The following is a 25596-nucleotide window of genomic DNA, read 5'->3' as shown; positions in this document are numbered from 1 at the left end:
CTCCTATTATTGTGGAGGCAGCTAGGTGGCACAGTGGATAGAGCATCAGACCTGGTGTAGAAAGGGCCCAGTTTCAAATCTGATCTCAAGCGCTTCCCAACTTTGTGACCTTGGGCAAGTCATTTAACCCCATTTGCCTAGCCCTTGCCCTTCTATCTTAAGAGTTATGACTAGGAAAGAAAAGGAAAAAAAAGAAAAAGAAAAACATTATTCTGAGAAGGCTAGCTTCACTAGATTGTGAAAGGGGTCCATGATGCAAAAATGGGTTAAGAGCACCTGGGCTGGAACAAGCCCAATTTTAAATAGAAATCTGGAACTTTACCTCTAAGATAAACTGAATTGTTGATAAGAAGAAGGAAACTATCTAAACACAAATGAAGTCTACACATGAGCCTGAGATACTGGAGAATAGGCCAAGGGAATATGTCCTCAATACCAGTTACTATTAGCAAGTGAAGTTTTGATACTCTATCCTCTAAAAGGAAATGTTCTTCTAAGTATCTCTAACCGGGTTTTAGCCTCCCACAATACTCAGCCATGTAAAAGGAAATGCAGCTGCCTCAGGAGGGTGGGGAAGCTGGTAAGAAGCCACACTACACAGCAATTTGGAAATAAAAATAAAAGGGAAAGAGCAAGTGGGAGAGAGAAAATCTCTCACCCGGGGAAGCAGCTTGACTTAACCCAAGGATCAGACTGAAAGTTCTTTTGCCATAACTATGGATTCATTACCAGCAATCCACAAGGCCTCTGGCCTGGCATCACTAGCTTTGTGACCTTGGATGGGCCATGAATTCTTTAGTCTCAGTTTTCTCACTTAGAAAATAGGTGCATTATTTTACTACTTCTTTAATGGGATAAATATAAGCAAAGCACTTGGGAAGCTATAAGACACCGTGTAATTGAGACCTAATACCCCTGCTTGACTTCTTAAAAACCCCACAGCCATTCTTGTTTAACCACTTAACAAAAATGGTATAATTTATTGCTTAGACTCAGTTTCCTTAGAATGTTTGTTTCTTTAAATTAAAATTTTAATTTAATTAATTCATATATAATACATTCATATATGTGTATATGCAGGTGTATACACATGTATGTATCTCTATATATGTACATATATGTATATGGATGTGTGAGGCATTAACAGGAAAAGAGAAGTTCTGATGGAATGAGTTTTTTGGATTTTATTGCTCATAAATCAACTCTAAAAGGAGCATCTTCAGGCTCTTGTGTTGCTTTCCTGGAGCTCATTGTATCCCTAGAACCTAGGCCAAGGCCAAGCACATAGTTGTTACTTAACAAAGATTTGTTGACCAATTGAGTCATTAATTTTCATTTCCATGGTGGCTACTGTGAAAATGTTCATGCAGAAAATAATGCGGGATAAAATCTACCCAGTAATTACCCAGAAATGTGGGTTCAAAGCCAAAGTGCTTTAGAATCCTCTTGACCTTTTCCTGACTTTGCCCCCTTGGTCTCTGGGACTGTGTGTTCATCTCCAAAATGCCTGGCCTGCGAAGTCCCCTTTGGCCCTTCACCTGAAAGAGCTTTTAGAAGGCGAGACTTGTCTGTCTCCTGAGGATTTGGGCTTAGACCCTGGTTCTGTGTAACTGGGCTCCTTTTCCAGCTTCCCTAATGCCCCATTGTTATCAGGCGGACTCTTAAAAGGGAGCTGGTTTTGCTTCTTTACGTTTCCTCTTGAAACCAAATAAGATAGTTGACATTTAAGGGTAGTTGAGAGCTTTCCTCACCACAATCTTGGGAGGAAGGATGCCTAAATAGAATTATGTCCTCTCCAGTCTAGGTTACCTTTCCGAAATGGAAAGTTCCATGAAGGGGGATCATGACTTGGTGGACCCAGCAGAGCGAGGGAAGGAGAGGTAGGGAGACAATGTGGAAGTTGGCATCTTTTCCCCACAATGAGGTAGGATGCCAGGAATGAGATTTAGCTAATTCTTGTTCAACGTAAGGAAAAACCCAATCTGCCCTAAAGTCAAGTCCACTGAGATGCCTTTAAGGAAAAGAGAGACGACCATTTCCCCAGGTATGTAACCGAAACAATTCCTGCTTAAGTCTAGGTTTGGCTAAGGTAAAGAGGAAATGAGAAAAGAATAAGCATTTCTATCATTCTTACTGTGCAAAGGGCCCTACAATTATTATCTCCCTTGATCCTCTCAACCACCCTAGAAAGTAGGAGCTGATACTATCCCCATGTTACAGTTGAGAAAATTGAGGCAGGCAAAGGTTAAGTGACTTGCCCAGGATCATACAGCTAATTAATATCTGAGGCTGGATTTGAATGCAGGTCTTCCTGACACTCAGCCCGGCATCCCATTCACCATGCCGCCTAGCTTCAAAGGACTAAGTGACTCTTTGGGGTTCTTCTGTGGCTCAGTCCATTGAGTAGAGTATTATTGTGGCCCTTTACAGAAAAGCTCTTGAGACACAATCACTGGCTGAACAAATATGAGCTATCCCGGATGCAAACTCAACTCAATTCTCCTGCAGGGTTTCTATCATATAGAACAACAAAAATCAAGGGAAATACTTACTGTATGGCTTCACTAGCCAGATAATACCAATAACCAGCATTGACATAGGTTTGCAGTGCACTTTACAAATAGCAACTCCCTTAAGCCCCATAACGACCCTGGAAGTAGGTGTTATTATTATCTTCATTTTACAGATGAGGAAACTGAGGCTCATGTGTGCAAAGCAGGGAATGAACTCAGGTCTAATCCCCTTCCAGCACTCTGGACTCTGCCAGCTGACTCCCTAGGTACAGGAATTCCTGGGAGCACAGAAAAATAAACCCACAGTTAAAAAAAAATCCACTTAAAAAATATGATAAGGGGCAGCTAGATGGCTCAGGGAAGAGAGAGCCAGAGATAGAAGGTCCTGTATTCAAAATGGTCTCAGACACTTCCTAACTGTGTGACCCTGGGCAAGTCACTTAACGCCAATTGCCTAGCCCTTACTGCTCTTCTGCCTTGGAACTGATTCTTAGTATCAATTCCAAGACAAAATGATATATGGTGCAGATAATTAAAGCAGAATATAGATGATATATACTACAAGCAATTAAACTCCAGAAAGAAACACCTGATCACATAGGACAGCTATGGGGTACAGGAAGCTCTTCCCAGTTAAACACTGTTATAATTTTAGCTTCCACATGGAACTTGAGATGGAATTACTTGGGTTAAAACTTAAAACCACCACGGGATAAACTCTTTGAGGTTGAGAACCATGGCTGCCATATTCTTACGCTGGAGGCGTGCGGTGTGCGCTAGAGTACTTGTTGACCTATTCATCTGGGATGAGAATCTGACCTTTTGGGATCTGAGGATCTGTTTGTTTCAATTAGCAATAATCACGCCTCGGATAAACCTCGCTGGCTACGATACCGTCACTGTGCAAAGTCTGATTCATTTGTTTGTGACTTAGGACTAAAGACCTTGCCTTCACAAAGTGAAATGATGGAAGAAATCACTGCAGCTAAAGCAGAAATGGCCAAAAGGTAAGACATTTTAAAATCCCACCTTTGCCTCTTCCTGGCTAGCAGACCTTAAGCAAGTCACAATTTTTCTAGATTTTAGTTTCCTCGTCTTTAAAATTAGGAGCTTGGACAAAAGGATCTCTAAGGACCCTTCCAGTGCTCACATTTTTTGAGTCTGTCAGACATGTTGTCATTTCATACCTAGGTAATATAGCTCTGACAGTAGCAATATTTAATTGGCCCCTCATATAGACCAGAATGTTGTCCTGATCAGTCTAGTTGTTCTTAATATAGAGAAAGAATGGGGCAGCTAGGTTTAAAGACTAGAGAGTTAGGCCTAGAGACAGGAGGTCCTGGGTTCAAATTTGAGCTTCAGACACTTACTAGCCATATGACCCTGAGCAAGTCACTTAACCCCAGTTGCCTAGTCCTTACCACTCTTCTGCCTTGGAATCAATACTTAGTGTTGATTCTAAGATAGAAGGTAGGGGCTTGATTTTTTTTAATGGAGAGAAAAAGAGAGAGAGAGAGGGAGAGACAGAGAGAGGAAGGGAGAGAGAGAGAGAGTGAGAGACACAGAGAGAGAGAGAACAATAGATTTCAGCAATAGCACCAAGAAAGGTCTGGTATAATTACCAGCAAACTGGGTAGGGATAAAGGAGACAGGTCAGGGAAGTTTCTCAAATTCTGTACCTGAGATCCATGAACAGGGACAAGAAGGAAAAGAACAAATGAAGCATTTAGTTGCAATGTTGTTTTGCTTAGAACATTATTGCTCAGTTCAGGTAGAAACATCCAAGGCAGGAAGGGGGTAAAAGGAGCCTAGAAGGGCAGATCTACAAATCTCTTCATTCATGCCTCTGGCACTGGTCTTGCCCATGGACAGGCCACACGTGAGAGTAAGCCATGCTTCAAGGTGTGGACAGGCCGGGACTCCCCTATTACTGCAGAGTCCAGCAGGTCTAACTGAGCAGGGACTCGGCCCTGTTAACTGACACTATTTTCCTCTAGCCCAGTGGTTCCCAAACTTTTTTGGCCTACCGCCCCCTTTCCAGAAAAAATATTACTTAGAGCCCCCTGTCACATACTATCACCACCCCTTACAGTTATTCACCGCCCCCCAAATGCACCTGTGGCCATCACCGCTGTCCTGGATCGCTGCAGCACCCACCAGGGGGCAGTGGCTCCCACTTTGGGAATCACTGCTCTAGCCCAAAGGAGAATGGGCGGCAGGTGCCCCTGACCGCCAGCCTGAAATCTCCAGCTGCCTCTGGGGCATCTCAGAGGGGGACGCCCTGTAGACATCTCAAGCTCATTATCTTCCGTGCACTATTCCTAGCCCCCCATCTCTCTGGATCCCCAGGCTCCTAACTCTCCCTGTCAGTTTTTCCTTTCTTACATCTCTTTTATGTGTACCTGTCTCTCTGGCCGAGCTGTCCCTCTAATACAAAGCCCTCCTTGCCTAGACTATAGCCAAAGCCTGCTGGTGGGTCTGCCTGCCTTGAGTTCTCTCCCTGCTCCAATCAGCCCTCCATTCAGGCTCTAAAGGCCAGGTCCGATGGTGTCATCTCCTTATTTCGTAAATTCTGGTGGCCCCTTGGGGCCCTTCATACCCTCTGCCATCCTACCCCTTCCAGTCTTACACCTGACAGGCCCCCAGGAGCCCTTTGTCCAGTGACACTGGTGTCCTGGATGCTTGATTTCTTGGCGTCAGGCATTTTCACTGACCGTCCCTCATCTCCAAAACCCCTTTCCTCCTCACCTCAGCCTACAGGCTTATCCGGCTTCTTTTGGGTCCCCCCTGAAATCCTCCCTTCTATAGGAAGCCTTTCCCACCCCCTCTGAATTCTAGTGCCTTCCTTCTGTTAATTATTTCCAATTTTTCTGTACTGCTTGTTTCTATATAGTTGTTTGCATGTTGTTGCACCCATTAGAGGGGGAGCTCCTTGAGGGCTGGGACTGTCTTTTGTTCTTGTACCCCTAAGCCCTTAGCACAGTGCCTGGCACATAGTAGCACTTAATAAACAATACCAATAATATAGTATATACTAAGTTCCAAGCGCTTTATATCTCATTTGATCCTTGAAATAACCCTGGGAGGTAGATGCTGTTATTATTCCCATTTTACAGATGAGGAAACTGAGGCAATTTCCCCAGAGTCACTCAGGCCAAATTCAGACTCAGGTCTTCTCAACTCCAGGCCACTTAGTTAGCCAGGTGGATAGAGAGTCAGACCTGGGGGCAAGAGATCCTGGGTTCAAATGTGGCCTTAGACACTACCTAGCTGTGTGATCTGAGCAAGTCACTAAACCCCAATTGCCTAGGCTTCACCACTTTTCTGCCTTATACTTAGCATCGATTCCAAGACCTAAAGGAAGGATTTTTTTTAAATGCTTAAATTTTTTAAATGCTTATTAAATGCTTAAATACTGGCCTGTTGGTGAATAGAAAAATGATCAAACTTGCACATCAATGACTGATACAAGATAGACTATGAATGAATAAGCAATGAGACAGACAAATGCATTATTGGCTCAGAGAGGGGGGAAATCCCTTCTCTCTGGGTCAGATCAGGAAACACTTCAGAGAAAACAGAGTTTGAGCTGAGCCTTGAAAGAACTAGAAATTAGGCAGAGAAAAGGGAGAAGAGAGGGGAAGTCGGTATTCTGGACTCAAACTACAGCAGGAGGCCCTGACACATATTTAAAGCATTTCCCAGCAATTGAGGCAAGCCCTCAGCTCGTTCGCCTTTCTCTAAATTGCTAGAGCGCCGTTTAGTGTTGAGTTATATGCAGTCTGCATACCCTTTTCTGCTTTCTGTCTTGGTCTTGTCTCCCAGAGAGGATGGGGGCTCCTAGAGGTGGGATCCCCCCTCTGTCTCCCAGTAAGTCTAAGCACAGTGCTGAGCTCACGAGAGGGTCACTGACTGGTTGAACTGATGTAGGGCCGCTGCTTTTGTCTTCCTTCCTATAGATACGTGGATAGCCCCCGCCATACCATCCAGACAGACTTCGTAGAATACATGGAGGAGCTCGCTGAGCTGGTGGGGGCAAGGCCTAACCTGCTCAACCTGGCCTTCACCGATCCCAAATTGGCATATCATATGTTCTTTGGACCTTGTACCCCACTGCAGTATCGCGTGCATGGCCCTGGGAAGTGGGATGGCGCCCGAAAGGCCATCCTTACGGTGAATGACCGTATCCGGAAGCCAATGAAGACAAGGGTGATTGCGGAAAATAAGCACAGCTCCTCCATGATGATGATTGGCAAATTTATGCTGGCTGTAGTCTTCATTTCCATTGTGTTGGCTTATTTTTAGCTTTTAAGCTGTCTTTTTTGCTACCGCTTTAATGGGGGAACTGGATCCAAAAGTGCCTTCTCATCGCCAAGAGAGAAAGTTGTGGAATTACTCTCTACTCTTCAACTCTGGGTTTCTCTTTCCAATTATTCCCAATTTTCATTGATTCAGTTCTTTTCACTCACCAGATTCTGTATTTGACCCAAAGTTCTGGAGCAGGACCACTTTCTCTAGACAGAACTGTGGGACGTGGGGTAGTTGATGGAGCTCAAGTAAAGGGACATGTCCATGGGGAGACAGCCAATAATTGTCCCATGGATCAGATGTGACCATGAAAGGGGCAGGAGCCGTGATGATCTGTCTCGGGGAATTTGTTGAAACCCGGAGAGGAGTTTCATCTGGAAACACTGACACCCCTGAGATTTTGCCACAAATTTTCCACTTATCACGATTAGACCTTTTCCCCCTTAGTGATAGACTAAGACAAACTAGCTCAGGCTAATAGTTATATATAGTAATCATATAAAATAAATAAAATGGGTTTTATGTAATCAGGATAAAACTGAAAGCCATTCTGTGATTAGAATTAGCCAGGGCAGAGGAAAATTTAAGATTTTTCTCTACTTCTCCTCTATTCTGACCCAATTGTCCCCTGTGGTCTCACCAATAGAGGAGTGAGGTATAAATGTGCCACATTTGAGTCCCAGCCCTGCCATCATCATTAGGCAGAAATTGTCCTTGGTGAGCTGGTTTCTCTACCTCTCCCTTAGGAGTAACTGTTCCTGAGAGCAGCTAGGTGGCATAGTGGAGAGAGAGCCAGACTTGGAGTTGAGAGGACTTGGGTTCAAATGTGGCCTCAAATACTTCCTAGCTTCCTGATTGCTTAGCCCTTGCCCTTCTTAGAATTGTTACCAAGGGAGAAAGTAAGGGTTAAAAAAAAATTCATGGTCCTCCTTTGAGAAAGGAGTTCCTTCCACACCCCATCATGAGGCAATTTTTATTTGCAACAACTCTTGTGCAATATTATATAATATCTGGGATCAGTGCCCAACACTGGACTGGTTAAATAAAGCACATTCTTTGTGGGTGCTGGAGAGGTGATTACTGAACCTCAGAGGTACAACTTCCTCCTAATCAGAGCTGACCTGACATTTAAAGATGCTGCCTCTTCCACGGTCCTTTAAATCCTTTTATAGGATTCCTCAGTTACCTTGGGTAATCTTCAAGGTTGACTTTTAGTTTATTAGCTGATTTATGGAATTAGAAGACAAACTGCACCATAGCTCTGTTTCTTTGTCCTCTCCATTTAAGGAACTCTTTTTTAGTAAGTGAATTAGCTTTAACGTGTGCTAATAACCCATTCCTGCTTTGACCACTACCCAGAATTTTCTAAGGATTTCCTCCAAAGCAGCAATACTCAAAAGTGTGAAAAGGGGATCTGGGGAACTCTGAAGGTGCCCAAATCCATTTAGGGGATCTTTGAGATCAAAATTATTTTTCTAATAAACTAAGACCTTTTCATGTCAAATATGGCAAATAGTGATATATATACACACATATATAAAATTTCATATGTGTATATATATATGTATGTATATAAAAATCTCACAATTTATTATTAGAAATTAGAAATATTTAATATATGTACATGTACCTATATCTGTAGGCACAATATATGTAGATGTATGTATCTCCCACATAAACAGAAGTTCTTGGGGAAGGAGGAGTCCATCATTTTTTAAAGTGTAACTAGGTCCTGAGACCAAAAGGTTTGAGAGTGGCTTCTGTAAAGGAAGGGCAGGTTCTTCTAGGGCAGCATTGGTGAACATTTTTGAGTTTATGTGCCCAAACTGCAACTTAAAGCTGCCGGTGAGCCTGCCACATTACCCCAAAGAGCAGAGGGAGGAAGTGCTCATTTTGGGCAGCTGGACAGAGGGGCCAGACATACCCAAAAATGTCCTCGAGTGCTGGGAAGAGGGGGAACAGAGCAGATTCCCCCCTGTGCTGGCCCAGCACACATGGTGATTGCCAGTGCTGTTCTAGGGCCATAAATTCATTCTGTTCTGAGAAAAAGGGACCACACACTTCCTAGAACTCACCCAACTCAAGGCATAAATAAAAATTATATAACAAGTACTTATAATGTGTCGACAAAGGTATTTTAATCATAGATGAAACTTCCACAGTTTTGTAATGGCATGACTAATGCATATTAATATGATCTCTTCATCAGATCAATATGGCTTACGTTAGTCATCTAAAGGGCTTTTCTATTTACCTAATTATATCATGTTTGATTAGACTTGAAATGTGAGTACATGGATTGATTTTGTTTTGGAATTGTCTATAATTTCCTTTGTGAATAAGATATACCAGACATTTGATCTGTATATTTTTCCCCCTCTAAACTGTATAAATAAATGACTGTGAAATTTGTTTGGGGTACTTTTGTTCCCTTTGGGGAATAATTTTAGATCCCAAACTCCTTCCAGAAGCTAAGTGGAAATGGGAAACTGAGGTACCCAGGAAGGACAAGTGCTTCCAGTTGTGAACCTGGAGTCCAAAAGACCTGGGTTCAAATTTGGCTTTACATATTTACTAGTTGTGTGATTCTGGGGAAGTCACTTAACCTATGTTTGCCTCACTTCTTCAACTGCAAAATGGGGATAATAACAGCACCTGCCTCTCAAGGTTGTTGTGAGGATCAAATTAAATAATAATTGTAAAACATTATCACAATGCCTGTAACATAGTAAGTATTATATAAATGCTTAATCTTTGCTCTTCCCCTTCCCATCTATGAAATCCTATTCAACAAATATTATTAAGCACCTGCAGGTTACAGAACATGGTGTCAGGGGCTAGAGAGAAGTATACAGTTTGAATGAAGATACCATCATTGTCATCATGGACCTCAGACACATACATATATAACAAAGGGTGATGCTATAAGTGTATTAGAGAAAAGTCCCATCACTAAATCTCAGAGTTGGAGAGAACTCAGTCCTAGCCCATACCTGAACACAAAACTGTACAATTTCCCCTGCAAGGGGTCATCCAGCCTCCCTCTTCTTGAAGGCCTCTAATGATAGGTTGCTTATTACTTCCAAGGCAGCCCACTCCACTTTGGACAGCTTTCATGGTTAGAACATACTTCATCAAGTCAAGTCAAAATCTGGAGAGTTATTTTATTGTCGACTTCTACCCTCTAGTGCTCTATCCATTGAGCTATCTAGCAGCCCTAACATCATGTAGAATAAATTATTAATTCAGAAAGAGAATGAGACCACAAAGGTGGGGAAGGAGATGGGGAAAATAAAAAACATGGCTGCCATGTGTGAAAGGGAATTCTTTATTCTCTTTGTCTATTTTTAAATTAACCAAAAACTTAGTGTTAAATAGGGGAGTTTAAGTTTTTGCTTTGGAGAAACAGATTGAGTTAGACAGTGAGTCAACTCCATCCTCCCTCTCCCCAACCTTGCCTTATGATTCAGGACTAACCTCCCTGAATCTCACCAATTTGCTGTTCTCAACTCATGGGATCATATATGTAGAGCAGGCAGGAACCTTAGAAGCCATCCAGTCTATTTTACAGATGAGGAAACTTGATGTTCTGAAGGGTTGTTATTTGCCTAGGGCCATTAGGGTAGTAAGGTGCCTGAGACAGACATCTGAACCCAAATTCTCTGACCACACATAGTGCCACTCTGAAGTAGCCTTGATCCTGACCCAGCCTGATCCAGCCTGACCCTTTGGTTTATGCCAACTGGGATTCCTTTCAACTCTGCCTCACTCTAAGATTGTTTAGTTCTGGAGATTACCTAATCACAGAGTCCATATTAGTCTGTCCTTAAGCAGGATACAATGCCTTCTTTTCCCAGTAAGGGACTTGAAGGATGCCCGCAAAGCCAAGAGAAAGAGATAAGGACAAGAGGAAGAGCATGCCAGGCATGGGGCTTGAGAAATGGAAAGTCTTGTTCAAAGAACATCAAAGGAGGCATTGTGTGCTACTGTACTACTGAAAAACACAGGCACCATATTTGGCTAACGACTAGCTAAATTTGCTGACTCCCTTGATGATTTGAATAATCCTACCCAGTTGTTTGAGCTAACTGGGAATTGTTTAGGATACTTTGGCTTTTGAACTAATGGATTATGTTAAGAGTAGTTATTCAGCAAGCATTCAGTGTTCACTAAAAGCCAGAGATGCATTGGAAGGCACACAATCTTGCCATCAAGGGGATGACATTCTAATGAGGAAGCAAACAAATACATAGTATAGACAGGATAAATGGGAGGCAATCTCAAGAGAGAAAGCACTAGTATTAAAGGAGCCAGGGAAAGATTTCTTAAAGAAGCTGATGGATCGCCCCAACTCAGATCTCTTTTCATTTCTGAGACTTGAAGGATGCCGGCAGAGCCAGGAGAATGAGACAAGGGCATGAGGGAAGAACATTCTAGGAACTGGAGTTGAGAAATCTAAATTTATTGCAATTTATTGTGGTTAAATGTGGGCCAGAGTGTCCGACAGGAGTTTCACTGAGGAAATGTGAGCAGGAGGTTTAACGAAGGATTAAAGAAGACACAACACCAGCAGGCTTCTAACAGCCCTGGTTTATTCCATCATGTTTCTCCTCCACCAGGCTTCCGTCTCTTGCTGAGCCAGAAGCAATGTGTATTTATCTTCTCTACCAAGCTAGCTCATTCTGGGAATCAAAAAATAAATTTGACTAGAGCCTGGCATCTGGAGCCAGGGAGGAAATTGCTCCCTGCCTTCATATCTTTATCAAGGTTACGTTTTTCTCTTCTCTGCAACTATATCCTCTTCCGGACCTCTCCAGGAAAGGAAGGAGAGTTTAGGGGGATTTAACACCTCAGGGTGGTGACAGTGTCAGAGAAGAGAAGGGGGCATATAGTAGAGATAATGCAAAGGTAAAATCAACAAAATTTGGCAACAAGCCAATAAATAAAACTAAGAGCTGATTTTATGGTGAAGAAGCATAAGAAAATCAATAAACAATTGGTTACTTTGATTTTTACAAAGAAAGAAAAAACAAATTAATAGTAACAAAAATGAAAAGGGTGAATACACTACCCATGAAGATAAAATCAACGCAATTATTAGGAGCTATTTTGTCCAATTATATTCCATTAACACTGACAATCTAAGTGAAATCGATGAATATTTACAAAAAATATAATTGGCCAGTTTAACAGAATAGAAAATAAAATATTTAAATAATCCTGTCTTAAAAAAGAAATTGAGAAATCCATAAGTAAATGAGCTCCTTAAGAAAAAAAACCCAGGACCAGATGGATTTACAAGTGAATTCTATCAAAAATTTTAAAAAACAAGTAATTCTAATACTATATAAACTATATGAAAAAATAAAGTCCTACTAAATTTCTTCTTTGACACAAATATGGTTTTGATACCTAAACCAGGGAGAAAAAAGAAACAGAGAAAAAAAAACCTATAGACTAATTTCCCTAATGAATATTGATGCAAAATTTTTAAATAAAATACTGTCAAGGAGGGTACAGCAATATATCACATGACCAGGTGGGATTTATACTAGGAATACAGGCCTGGTTCAATATTAGGAAAACTGTGAGCATAATTGACCATATCAATTACAAAAACAACAAAAATCTTGATTATCTCAATAGGTGCAGAAAAAGCTTTTGACAAAATGTAAATACCCATTCCTATTAAAAACACTAGAAAGAGTAGGAATAAATGAAACTTTTCTTAAAATGATAAGTAATGTCTGTCTAAAACCAAGAGCAAGCAGTATTTGTAATGGAGGTAAATGAGAAGCCTTCCCAATAAGATCAGAGGTAATGCAAGAATATCCCTTATCACCACTATTATTCTATATTGTACTAGAAATGCTAGCTACAACGATAAGGCAAGAAAAAGAAATCCAAGAAATAAAAAGAGGCAACAAGAAAACAAAACCACTCTTTGCTTATCAAATATGTGAGAGAAGAGTTTATGACTACATAAGATCATAGGAAGTAAAATGGATAATTTAGATTACATGAAATTAAATCGTTTTTGCACAAATAAAACCAATACAGTCAAAATTAGAAGGAAAGTGGGATGAGGGGATTTAAAGTAATTCTCTGTGAATTTCTCATTTCTCAGATGTATAGGGAATTGAGCCAAATATATAAAAATAAAAGCCATCCCACAGTTGATAAATAATCACAGTGTATGAACAGGCAATTTTCAGACAAAGAAATCAAATTTATTAATAGTCATATAAAATTGCTCTAAATCACTATTGGTTAGAGAAAAGCAAATTAAAACAACTCTGAATTACCACTTCACATCTTTCAGATTGGCTAACATGATAGAAAAGGAAAATGACAAATGCTGGAGAGGATGTAGAAAAATAAGAGCATAAATGCACTGTTGGTAGAACTGTGAACTGGTCAAACTACTCTGTACAACAATTTGGAAAATGCCCCAAAGGCTATAAAACTGTGCATACCCTGTGACCTAGCAATACCACTTCTAGGACTTTATTCGAAAGAGATCAAAGAAAGAGGGAAAGGATTTATTTGTACAAAAATATTTATGATAACTCTTAATGGGGTGGCAAAAACTTGAAAATTGCCCATTTTGGGGGGCACTCACCAGTTAGGGAATGGCTGAACAAGTTGGCATATATGAGTGGATGGAACACTATTGTGCTATAAGAAATGAAGAGGGGCATAGTTTCAGAAAAACCTGGGAATACTTGTATGAACTGATGCAAAGTGAAATGAACAGAATAAGAAAAATACATACTAAAAGCCATATTGTAGTGATGACCAACTGTGAAAGACTTAACAACTCTGTTCAGTACAATGATCTAAGATAATTCTAAAGGACTTATGATGACAAAATGCTATCTACCTGTAGAGAGAGAACTGGTGAACCCAGTGCAGACAAAGGAATACCTTTTTCAGTTTCTTTTTCTCTTGTAGCATGGCTAACATGGAAATACATTTTGTATGACTTCACACATATAATGAGTATCACATAGCCTTGCCTTCTCAGCGGGTAAGGTAAAGGCTAAAATAAGATAGAAAATTAAGAATTCAAAAAATTTTAAGTTATTGTTAAAAATGAACAGTTTGGGTTTTTTTAAGTTAGAGAATAAAAAGACTTGGCAACAGATTGAGTATGTAGGGTAAGAGAGTGAGGAGTCATTGGTTTTGGGGGAGGAGAAATAATAAATTTATTTTTAGACCTGTTGAGTTTAAAATGTCTAAGGACATCCAGTTCCAAATGTCCAATAGTCTACTGGAGATATGAGTCTGGAAATCTAAGGTTGGATAAATAGATCTAAAAATCATCTAAACAGCATACACATGATAGTTGAATCCATGGAACCTGAGATCTCAAAGCTTATAGTAGAGAGGGAGAAGAGGACCCAGAACAGAGTCTTAGGAGGCACTCATGGTTAGTAGGCATGATCTGGATGAAAAGAGAAGAACCAGGAGAGATGAAAACCTAGAAAGAAGAGAGTATCAAGGAGAAGATGACCAAGTGTCAAACTCTGAAGGGAGACCAACAAGGACAAGGACTGACAAAAGGCCATGTAGTTTGGTCACTTTGGAAAGAATGGTTTCAAATTGAATGACGAGGTCAGAAGAAGTCAAGAGACTCAGAAGAAAGGAGGTGGAGGCATCAGTTGCAATCTTCTCAAAGGGTTTAGCCACAAAAAGGGAGATATAAAAGCTAGAGGGGATGGAGAGATCAAGTGTGGGTTTTTCGAGGATGGAGGAGACATATGCATGCTTATGGGCAGTAGGTGAAAAAGAAATATACCTCACAAAGGAAATATATTGATTGGGAAGTGTTGTGAGGAAGACTATTTAGTTATTAGGTTAGTATTAGTATTAGACCTAACAGGAAGGGCTGGAGAATTCCAAATGGAATGGGGAAGCAGGAAGTGTGTTTCTTGCTCACTGAGAGGGACTCCATGGTGGTTGAGACAAGTTGCAACTGATCCTAGGAGACCTCAGTTTACCAGAAATCTTGAAGGAAGATCATCACCTACTTGTGGTAGATTTTGGTAGAGACTATTAATCCCAACCTGAGTTGCAGGTCAACTTGGGCTGGATTAGCTCCCAGAATCTACCCACCTGGAAGAGTACAGCAGGTGGTCCTGGAGGAGCTGAAACATCACTGGAGTGAGTCTGGACTCTGCTGAGAGGATTCCCACTTCAATCCTGCTTTTCTCTGAGCCCTGTCTTGCTTAGGTCTCAGTTTAGTGTGGTTAAGTCCCTTCCCTGACCCTGTGGTTTGCCCTTAGACTGTAAGTGTAGTAACCCCTATTCCCATCCTTCACCATAGTTTCCCTAATTAAAATTTGTTATAACTTTTGCCATTTGCTTGCCAGTTTCCATAGGCTTTGTCTTGATGGTGCAGAGTGGCAGTTAGGGCTTAACTGCCATTTCTGTTACAGACATCCCCTTAGCAGTTAAAACACAGTCTCCCTACCCTGTTGGGTCGCTCCATCTGTCATTCCTGTCTCCCTCACACCCTTCTGGACCCACATTTAATATGCAAGCCCACTTCCCTGGTTTTCCCCATAACAGAAGGACCTAGATGGGTTGGTGATAAAGGAACCCAACTAGGGACCTCCCAGGGCCAGTGAAGCACAAAACCCTTGAGACTATAGAAAAACAAGTTTATTTAGCTTATGAAGGTTATGGAAACTAATAGATAAACTCCACAGGGTCCTTGTCTCTAAAAAAACTCAATCTCTACCCACTTTTCTATGCTCCCCTCACAGGGATGCTCTTCTGGTCTTCTTAAGCCCCCCCCCTTAACAGCTCCCTGATCTATCTGGACCCTAGGTATCCCAGATTGTCTCTAAAAGGCTGAGGAGACAGGACTCACAGGTGGACTGAGTCCTTTCCCAAGCCTGGGGTTGGCTTCCTAGGTAGAACTTAAAGTCCCCAATGTAAAACCCTTTGGTTTACTTTAGCCAAATTGCCACAGCCAGATTGCTCACAGCACTTCAGGGAAACACAGATATCTCCTCCCAGGTATTCCTCCAGACCCAAGAACCTCCTAGTCTTTCCACAAAATTAGTTAGTTCCCAGGAGTTGATGGAGCACCTATTTTCCCTTCCAACTCAGAGAGAAGGCAAATCAGGAGTGACAGTTTTTCCCAGTAAACTCCCCAAACCCTCTTCTGCAGAGCTCCCCCTTCTAGAATCTTTTTTCCCAGAGCTTGTAGCTAAATTCTCTTCTCCCCCTCTTAGAGACAACCTTTGCATTTTTTTCTATCTCTTATCCCTTATCCTTACATAGGGAAGCAGCTATTAGACAGAGACATATGTACTCTTGTTCCTGAACTTTGCCAGGAGTTAAAGGCATATGTTCTGGTCTTGTGTGAAGGCAAAATAGAATAACTTATGAGATTTATTGTATATACAGGGACACACACAGGCAGGACTGATTGCTGTCCTTGGTACTCAAGGAGGACAAAAATAGCATCATTGTATTGGGGTGATAGTAGTTAATCTGACTAGTATGAGCTTGGAAGACTCTACCACAGATTGGGCACAAATAGCCCAAATGAACACAGGGACCCACATAGACCAGGACTAGTATAACGAGGGATTCTATGGTTTAGCAGAAAGAGTGCCGGTTTTGAGTTCAAAACCAGGTTCTGCTACTATTTATGTAATCTTGAGGCCTTCTCATAACTTCTTATGTCTTATGATCCTGGGATACCAACACTAGGTGGCTGAGGATAAAAGGACACCGAGTTTTGCGGTCACCTCCTCCACCAGTGTGCTGGAGCCAGGTCCCTAGCAAAAGCTGACTTTTAAACTATCAGCAAGAATATTTACGCTTCAGAAATACAAAGTTGCTATACATTAGAGCTTGGTTTATTTTTTGTTGGTTGACCAGACTTAAGAAAGTGATGGAGACAATATTCAAAAATACAAATTGAGCTTAAAAGTGCATCAGGCACATTAGGAATGGAGGAAAACCAGTTGCTAAACATCTACTGCTCGCCCTCTCCTCACCTTATGTGAATCTGAGGTTTGTGATGGGACAAGGAGCTCTCCAGATGCTGGAGAACAAGGGCAAACCCTAGCCATGGGCAAGATGGCAGCTCCAAGGAGAGAAGGTCCTTCGCCTTCCCTGCATGCTTAGAACTGCAAGAAATATCTCCTGGTGGACAAAAAGAACTTGGGATTTTCCAAACCCAATGACAAGGAGAATTTTGTCCATTGATCACCTTAGAAAGCATTCTTTTGGCCCTCCTAAGGCAATAAACAACTGTTTCACTGAGCAAAAGCTGGGAGCAAAGGCTAATGATAGAAGGAACCTTACCAACTAGAGAAATCAGCAGGACAAGAGAGGGCAGCAGAGAGTCACCAGAAACCATCTAGTGGAACAACCTCATATACAGGATTTAAAGTAAATTTTATGTAACTATTTGAAATCAAGATTTACTCATTTATAGGCTTCCGTGTCATCCTTCACTCCCCCCCCCCCCTTTTTCAATAAAACTTTTACTTGTAGTGTCTACGAACTGAATACTTGTAAATGGGAAATTGATTTCAGTATAGTAGAGAGTAACACATGTAGATTTTCCTTGGTTTCCGAGTAGGGATATAGGAGTCGAGAATATTAACACAAACTGGACAATAATGTAACTAAATGGATTTGAAGCTGATTGATAGATCAGACTTGAAGAAGTGTGATTAATAGTTCATTGTTATTTTGGCAAGAGGTTTTCAGTAGAGTGCCCAAGGAATTTGTCCTGTTGAATATTTCTTTAATTTTTGAAAATTTTATTAATATAATTTATTTCCAGGTATCTCAGTCCCTTCCTCCTCTCACCGCATCATAGAAGGCATCATCTGGCAAACAGATACGTATATATAGATTATGTCTTCCATGTCTCCATTTTTCAGTTCATACTCTGGAGGTGAACATTCACAAATTATTCTTCAGATATTAAATCTCTGGCTGTATATAATGTTCTCTTGGTTCTATTTAATTCATTCTTTGTTATCTCATGTAGTTCTTTCCAATTTTTAAAAAAATTAATCTGTTCATTGTTTCTTATGGTACAGTAGTTTTCCATCTCAACCATATACCACAATTTGTTTAGCCATTCCCCAATTGATGGACATCTCCTCCATTTCCAGTTTTTTGCCACCACAAAAGAGAGCTGCTATAAATATTTTGGGACATATAGGTTCTTTCTCTTTTCCCCTGATCTGCTTGTGAAATAGACTCAGCAAAGGACATACAGTTTTATAACTCTTTGGGCAATTCCAATTCTAAATTGCTCTCCAAAATGGTTGGATCCATTCAGTTCCATCAACAATGTATCAGTATCTCCATTTTTCCACATCTCTATTTTTATCAATGACTTGGATAAGGTCAAAGATGGAATGAACGCTCATCAAATCTATAGATGATACAAAGCTGCATGATGGAAGCAAGATCCACAGAAATCTTGGTATTGTTGTTATTGTTGTTTAGTCATTTCAGTCATGTCTGACTTCTTGTGACTTCATTTGGGATTTTCTTGAAAAAGATACTAGAGTGTTTTACCATTTCCTTCTTCAGCTCATTTTACAGATTAGAAAATTGAGGCAAATAGGGTTAAATGACTCACCTATGATCACACAGCTAATACATGTCTGTACGGGGGGGGGGGGGGGGGAAGGGGCTTTTGGGTCAAATATATTAAAATTGGTCACCAGAAGATTGAGCAATTATCAATCCTCAATTAAGAATAATCTCAAGTCAAAATGGACTTTTATGGAAGTTTATTTACAATTAAGAAAAGGTAGAAGAAATAAGAAATAAGAATCTAACACAGTAGGTAAATTACTACAATCCTCTAATTAATCCAGGTAGATCTAATTAACCCTCAGCTGAGAGTCAGAGGTCCAGAGACCCGGAGGTGAATGAAGCTTTCATTCACAGAGTCTATTAAAGGGAAGTTCCTTAAGAGAAGTTCAGGAAGATTCAGTCTTTAAATTCACCACATGGACTTCTAAAGAAGATATTGAAAGCAGTCTCACCAAGGTTTCAGCGTTCCAGCCAACACTTCTCCACGATCCAGGAAAGTTCCTTCACCAGCAGCCCTCTTCACCTGAAGACTCTCTCCAGCAGAAGACCTTCTCCTTTTAAAGCGGTCACTTATGCATCACTTCCTGTGCCTCTTCTCCTGGTTTGTACGTCCAATCACAACAGACACTTCTCTTAGGACTGCCTAGGGGGCAGTCAGTTGATTCTGATTCATCACCCACTCTAGCACACATGGGTTACAGACCTCCCAAAATTGGAGGTGTTCTCACCTTTGGTGATTAAATCTAAAGATGGGCAGTGTAGACTTAATCTAATTATCACATGTCTGAGGCTGAATATGAACTCAGGTCTTTATGATTCCAGGCCTGGTGCTGTATCCACTGTACCATTTAGCTGTCTGAAATCTTGATAGGTTAGTTCCAATATGTTAAAATTCAATAGGGATAAAATGTAAAGCTTTATACATGAGTTAGAAAATGAAATTTTAGTAAGATAAAATTCAATAGGGATTGATTATAAATGTAAAGTCTTGTGCCTGAGTTAAAAAACTAAGTTTTATAAGTATAGGAGGCAGAGTTGAACAATAATTTGTCAGAAAAATGATCTCGGAGTCTCAGTAGTTCACTATGAGTTAGCAGTTTGATATGGAAGGCAAAAAAGCTCATCTACACTTGGGCCATTTTAATACAAAGTTTCAAAGAATAAGAGGGTGACATTGCTCTTATTGGGACACCTCTAGAGTACTATTCTCTATTGTTGTTTTTTTTAAGCCTTACCTTTTTCTTAGAGAGAGAAGGAGAGAGAGAGAGAAAGAGAGGGGGAAAGAGAGAGAAAAGGGGAATCTTATTTATGCTTGAGACCTTTGTGCCCTGAGAACTTGTGACATTCGTTGATGATACATACATGTAGTTACACAAATGGATTAGCAAAGTCTAATACTTTAATACAGTTATCCCTTCTACATTTGGGGGGTTAGGGCTGCAGTGCCCCCAAGATCTAAAAAATCTGTGCAAAAATTTCAGCACTCCCTTCATATCAGGGAAGAATTTTTCTTTTTCTTTTACGGAGTGTTTATAGAACTGCCTTATCGTAAAGTCTGGGCTAAGTATTTGGTCATAGGCTATATGTAGATCAGTGTTAAGATATCTCCACATTTCTAGCCTTTGTGTGTTATTTGCTGGCTTTCCTGTTTTTTTCTGTGAATCTTAACTTTTTACTTATTTTAACTCTTAAAAATTGTGTCTATGGTACTGAATGATAAAGTATGTTGATATATAATACTATATATGTGTGTGTGTGTATATATATGTATATACATATTCTGCATTTCTAAACTTTTTCTTTGTTGTTTGCTAGCCTTCATGTGTTGTCTGTAGCTTCTGCAAAAGCTCCCCCAAAATTCCTATTTAATTTCTTATGCCATCCCTCAATATACCAAAATCACAATGGGAAAAGTCATGATGTGGAAAGGATACCTGCGCTTTACTATCCATATGCCTATCTCTAAACAAGTCCTTAAACTTTCCCTTCTGGGTTTCAGTTTCCTTATCTGAAAAATGAGGGTTTGGGGGCATTGGATTAAATAATTTGAGGTCCCTTCCAATTGGTTACCAGTCCTCAAGCATCTATTAAACACCTACTGTATGCCAAGTATTGTACTTTCAGCTGTGGATTTATGATCTTGCAATGTAGCAGTTAGTTTAAAATGTTTATTTTAGCCTTTCCTAAAGAAAATCTTTACAGATTAGAAACTCTTGTAGGGGCAGTAACAAAGGCTTTTCTGAATTGCTTATCGATCCCAGCACAGAATCTGCATTTAATAGATATTAAATAAAAATTTTGATTAAAATTCTTTACTCATTTCCTGACTTTTGAATATTGTATTTATATTTAAATCAGTTTAAATATATTTGACAATAACTTTTTAATAATAAATACATGTTATTAAATACATTTTTCTTTTTCAAATATTCAACTATCTGTAAACAAACATTAAAAAAAATCCTACACACACCCAGAATTCCAGAGGCCAGAGCTTGGCAGAGGAGCTGTATGTTTTGCTGACTTGGGGCCATTTTTATGATCATTAGTTAGCTTACTGTTATAATTCAATGATGCTCTCCAGGCTTATTAAGATGTTAGGGACTTTTTGTTCTTATCTGAATGTCTCCAGGCCAACATCTCCAAATTTTTCAAATAGCATATATCCTACCAGTAAAATAAAGTTTAGCATGCAATCACAATACATGTATATTTATTTTTTAATTCTATGGCTGTGTTACTATATTATGTACAAATTATACAACATACATCAGAATAAAAAATTTTAAGTATGAGAGAAAGGTGTTAAACACACCATGGACCTTATTTTATCTATTATCAATACAAACATTTCAAAATCCATTGAAATTTTTTAGTTAGATTTGTAAACATGTTAGGAAATTCTGTTTTCTAATTTTCTAATGTGCCTATATGAGAGTTTTAATATATGACACAGTTTTGTTTTGATTTTGTTTTGTGGTTTGTTTTTTAAAGCAACAAATGCTTAGTTTTTAAGTATCATATTAATCTTCTAGGAGATGCAATGTGATATAGTTGATAAAAGGGCTTGTCTCAGAGCCAGGAAGATTTGGCTTCAAGTTTTATCTTTGACACATACTTGCTATGTGACTCTGGGAAGTTAAGTGATAATGAGTTGCAGAGAAAGCACTGACTTGCACTGATAGACGGAATTTTCTGGGTCAAGTCACTTGACCCCCATTGCCTATTGACTCCAAGAGGGAAGGTAAGGGTTTAAAAAAAAAAAAAAAACTTTAGATTTCTAGGTAGATTTGTGGTTAACAGTATTGGAATGGTGGACAGGAAGACATGAGTTCAAATTCAGCCTCAGATGCTTAATAGATGTTTGACTCTGAACAAATCACTCAAAACCCCTCGTTGGGGGGCAGCTGGGTAGCTCAGTGGATTGAGAGCCAGGCCTAGAGATGGAAGTCCTAGGTTCAAATCCGGCCTCAGACACTTTCCAGCTGTGTGACCCTGGGCAAGTCACTTGACCCCCATTGCCTACCCTTACCACTCTTCCACCTATAAGTCAATACACAGAAGTTAAGGGTTTAAAATTAAAAAAAAAAAAAAAAACCCTCGTTGCCTCAGTTTCCTTGTTGATATGAGCTGGAGAAATAAATGGCAAACCACTGCAGGATCTATGTCAAGAAAACCCCAAATATGGTCAAGAAGGGTCAGATGTGACTGAACTACAAAAACTTTAAATCTGAAGAGAAAATGACCCAGCCATTGGTGAATTTTTGTGTAGATTGGCTTTAACAAAGGCTGTTAGAGCCATATAAAAAGTCCAGAGTTGTAAACTGCCACAGGCACAGGTGTTCTCTCTGCTATGGTTCTGTAAGTATGTCCACTCCCTTCCCTCCACGGGTACTTTTATATTGATTGTATAATGTGACCTCAGTTTAGAGGTAAAGTATTAAGTTTTGTTTTGCCTTCTATTTAGCAAATGTTTCTGAGTTACTTGAGCTCATTTTGGCTGATTTGTTAAATAGGAAATACACCAGTTGGGGCTCAGGAGCTCCATTGGTGAGTAGAAGTCTAGCTCCCTCACACTAGGGTGGGAGGTATTCCCTAGGATCCTCAGAGAGTGAATTGTAACAGTATTTACTGGGAATCCCTGACCTGCCCAAAAGAAGACAGGTTGGATGATTGAGCCAGCCCAGAGAGAAAAAGGGAGGAAAGAGAAAAGGGCACCAAGGAGGAGTCAAATGCCGCACCCATTGCACTACAAAAGCATTGGGGAAACACCCAGAAGATATAATTATCCAGAACAGAGCTATTTAAAAAAAAAGAAGAAGAAAAAGGTTTGAGTTGCCTGGGGAAAACAGGTGCTGCTGTCACAAAACACCTCCCCCCTCATGCCCCCCACAAAACATCAGGTGAATCTAGCCTCAGGTTTTTGCCCAAACAATATATGAAGTTAGGCTGTCATCAGGAGGCAAAGAAGACCAGTAATAGCTGGAAAAAGTGATAGCCTGAGGGAAGAGACAAAAACTACAAAAACAGAACTAGAAAACTATGACCACCTAGGGCAATGGCTTCTAAAGTGAAGTGTGCACACCCTTTGGAGTATAAAAGAGAATCCATTAGTATGCTGAAAGAAAACAGAACTTCTGTTTATACTTTACCTAAAGAAAAGAAATTAGATTTTACTAATATGAATATGTAGATTGAAACTGATGCTTTCATTAATCCCATATGTTGACAGTCTTGTGCCATATGTCCTGGGTTATCCTGAGGAAAGAGAATTCTACAATACAGAGATTAACACTCATTTATTTGTATTCAGAGGATTGTTATATAAAGCAGTTTATATGCCTGGGTAAGTAGATTAATGGAATTTGTTATCTAGCTTTGACTAAATGAATCCTCCCAGTAAAGTGGCATGTCTTGAAAAGATTCCTAAAATGAAACACTAGATGAAAGATAATGCTAATAAAGTGAGCACAAGCTAAAAATAAATGGCAGTGCTCCTACTCCTAGTCTGAAAATGTTACGTGTTTGTTGTTCCATCATTTTGGTCATGTCTGACTCTTCCTGACTTCATTTGGGATTTTCTTGACAAAGATACTAACTGGAGTGAGTTGCCATTCTCTTCTCCAGCTCATTTTACAGATAAGGAAACTGATGCAAACAGGGTGAAGTGTGACTTGTCTAGGTCCAAACAGCTGGGAAGTTTCTGAGGCTAGATTATCATTCAAGACTTCCTCATTGTAGGACTATACTTACCAGGAAATTAACTTTAGTGGGAAGGGGAATCAGAAAAAAAAATGTAAATTTAGAGCCAATCAACTCTATTTTTCTCATTAGTACCTTCAATTCTTTAAAGCAATTAAATATGATATATAGTCCCTATTGTATACCTATGAACTTACTAGTACAATAAAAACATAAAGAAAAAAATATTCATGTAGAAATATCCCAGCATAAAGTTTTTCGTGATTAAATTATCTCTACTCTAGGAATCTAATTACTGATTGTGTTAATGAAAATTTGGGGTTCTTTGGGGTTCATTGAGTCTTAATATTCAGGTCCATGATATAAACTTCCTGTGGATGTTTAGGGGCCTTGAAAACTACATTTCTCATGATTCCTCTTACATAATACAGGTGGGCAGGAAGTATGATTACATCGTGTTATAAAATTAGAAGGTATCTTTACTACTAGTAGTTATTCTAGTTGTTATTAATCTGGGAAGCTGTGCTTTGGATTCCCTTGATGGCTGGTGCAGGGACACCCGAGTCCTGCCACCCAGCTGGATGTTATAATAACTGCCCTTCTCAATAACAGTGCCCAGGCAGGATCCCTAAAGGTCAGTGGATGAGTAACCCTTTCAGGTCCCACCTGGGGTTGGATTGATTATTGGTATTGGGCTCTATTAGCCTTGGATAACGTTCATCTGACTGCGTTGCTCTCTCCCAAGAGTTGTGATGCAATAACTACTCCAGGAAGGTACTTAATAATCTTTATCTACAGAAGTTAATAAGGGAAAGGAATGATCAAGAACAGATTGGGGATGGGAGACCCTGTCACTAAAGGCTATGACACTAATCCCTCAGGACTGTAGGCTGTTCAGTAATGCTGGAGCTCTTGTTCTTCACCTCCTCTGGCTCAAACCAAAAGCCAAGGGCCCCTGTCAGATGGCTGTCAGGGTATTTATACCCTCTGGCCAACTGCCCTTCCTCTTGTCCTCACAGCATCTGGGAACATTCCCATGTCTCCAACTGTCTTCACCTGTCAATCAAGGTGAGATTCTCAACTCCCAGAGTTTGAATATGACAATAGACAGAGGTTTAAAGCCTCTGAACTTGATTGAGATGCTCTCTTTCCTGCGGAATAAGCCAGGTGGGCAGAGGTAATGGCAGGGCATTTGAATTAGATCTTAGCAGGCATGTGGCCTTCTTAATTACCAATATGGCTTTAAATAAACTACTAAATATTTTGAATATATCCATCTATATCAATATTATTCATAACAGTTTTGGCAACCACATTGGAGATGTAATTCTCAATTTTTCAGATAGCCTACCAAGCCATACAACTCTGAGACACCTCTGGATCCTCCCCGGAGCCTCAGACCTGCACTTGTGCTATCTTTGGCCACTTTGCTCAGTTCTTTTGAGCATTTTTTTAAAAGGGGAAAGTTTTTGGTTTTTCTCTTCTCCCCTTTCTCCCCAGCCATGTGGCTATTTTTCTGGGAAAGGGGAATGCCATTTTTCCAACAGCCTGTTCCTGGCTGCTAGTTCATACATTCCTCTTGGACTTGGTTTCAATGACTACTGGCCCAGCCCACCTAACCCTCCCTGGGTCCCTAGCCTAATCTGATCCACTTGGATGCCCGGCCCCCTCAGATGCCTCTGCCTATGTCCCCTGCTCTGCTGCTGCCTTCCACTTCAGCCAGTGCCTTGCCTGCTGCTGTTGACTCTCTTTCCTCTGACTCCTGCTCTCCTGCCCCAGCTGCCCTCGCTGGTTGATGTCAATCCCAGAGACTGCTGTTGCTGCTAAGATTTGGGAAGTATACAAAGGAAAAAACCCCTTCTCTCTCATTTCACACACTTGGGACTTTCCCAGGGGTGTTTCCTCGTAGACATTAATGACTTTTAACCTGAAGAAAGCTTCTCTAGCTACCTTTCTCCCCCCATAAGCCCTCCATGTGGGATCT

At 40.3% G+C, this 25596-nt stretch overlaps 1 protein-coding gene across 1 annotated transcript in view; it reads left to right on the top strand.

Moving 5' to 3' along the window:
- Positions 1 to 7637, top strand: part of FMO5 (flavin containing dimethylaniline monoxygenase 5) — a 30677-nt gene extending 23040 nt beyond the window's left edge. Inside the window, exons 7-8 of the mRNA XM_044672541.1 lie at positions 3448 to 3520; positions 6473 to 7637. Of these exons, the coding sequence (XP_044528476.1) occupies positions 3448 to 3520; positions 6473 to 6818 (419 nt within the window). The 3' untranslated portion in view covers positions 6819 to 7637. The remainder of the gene's footprint in view (positions 1 to 3447; positions 3521 to 6472) is intronic.
- The last annotated feature ends 17959 nt before the right edge of the window (positions 7638 to 25596 follow it).

The sequence above is a fragment of the Gracilinanus agilis genome, chromosome 4 (assembly GCF_016433145.1).
Source record: "Gracilinanus agilis isolate LMUSP501 chromosome 4, AgileGrace, whole genome shotgun sequence".
NCBI lineage: Eukaryota > Metazoa > Chordata > Mammalia > Didelphimorphia > Didelphidae > Gracilinanus > Gracilinanus agilis.
Note: the sequence above shows the minus strand (reverse complement) of the source record. Positions and strands in the feature narration are given on the sequence as shown.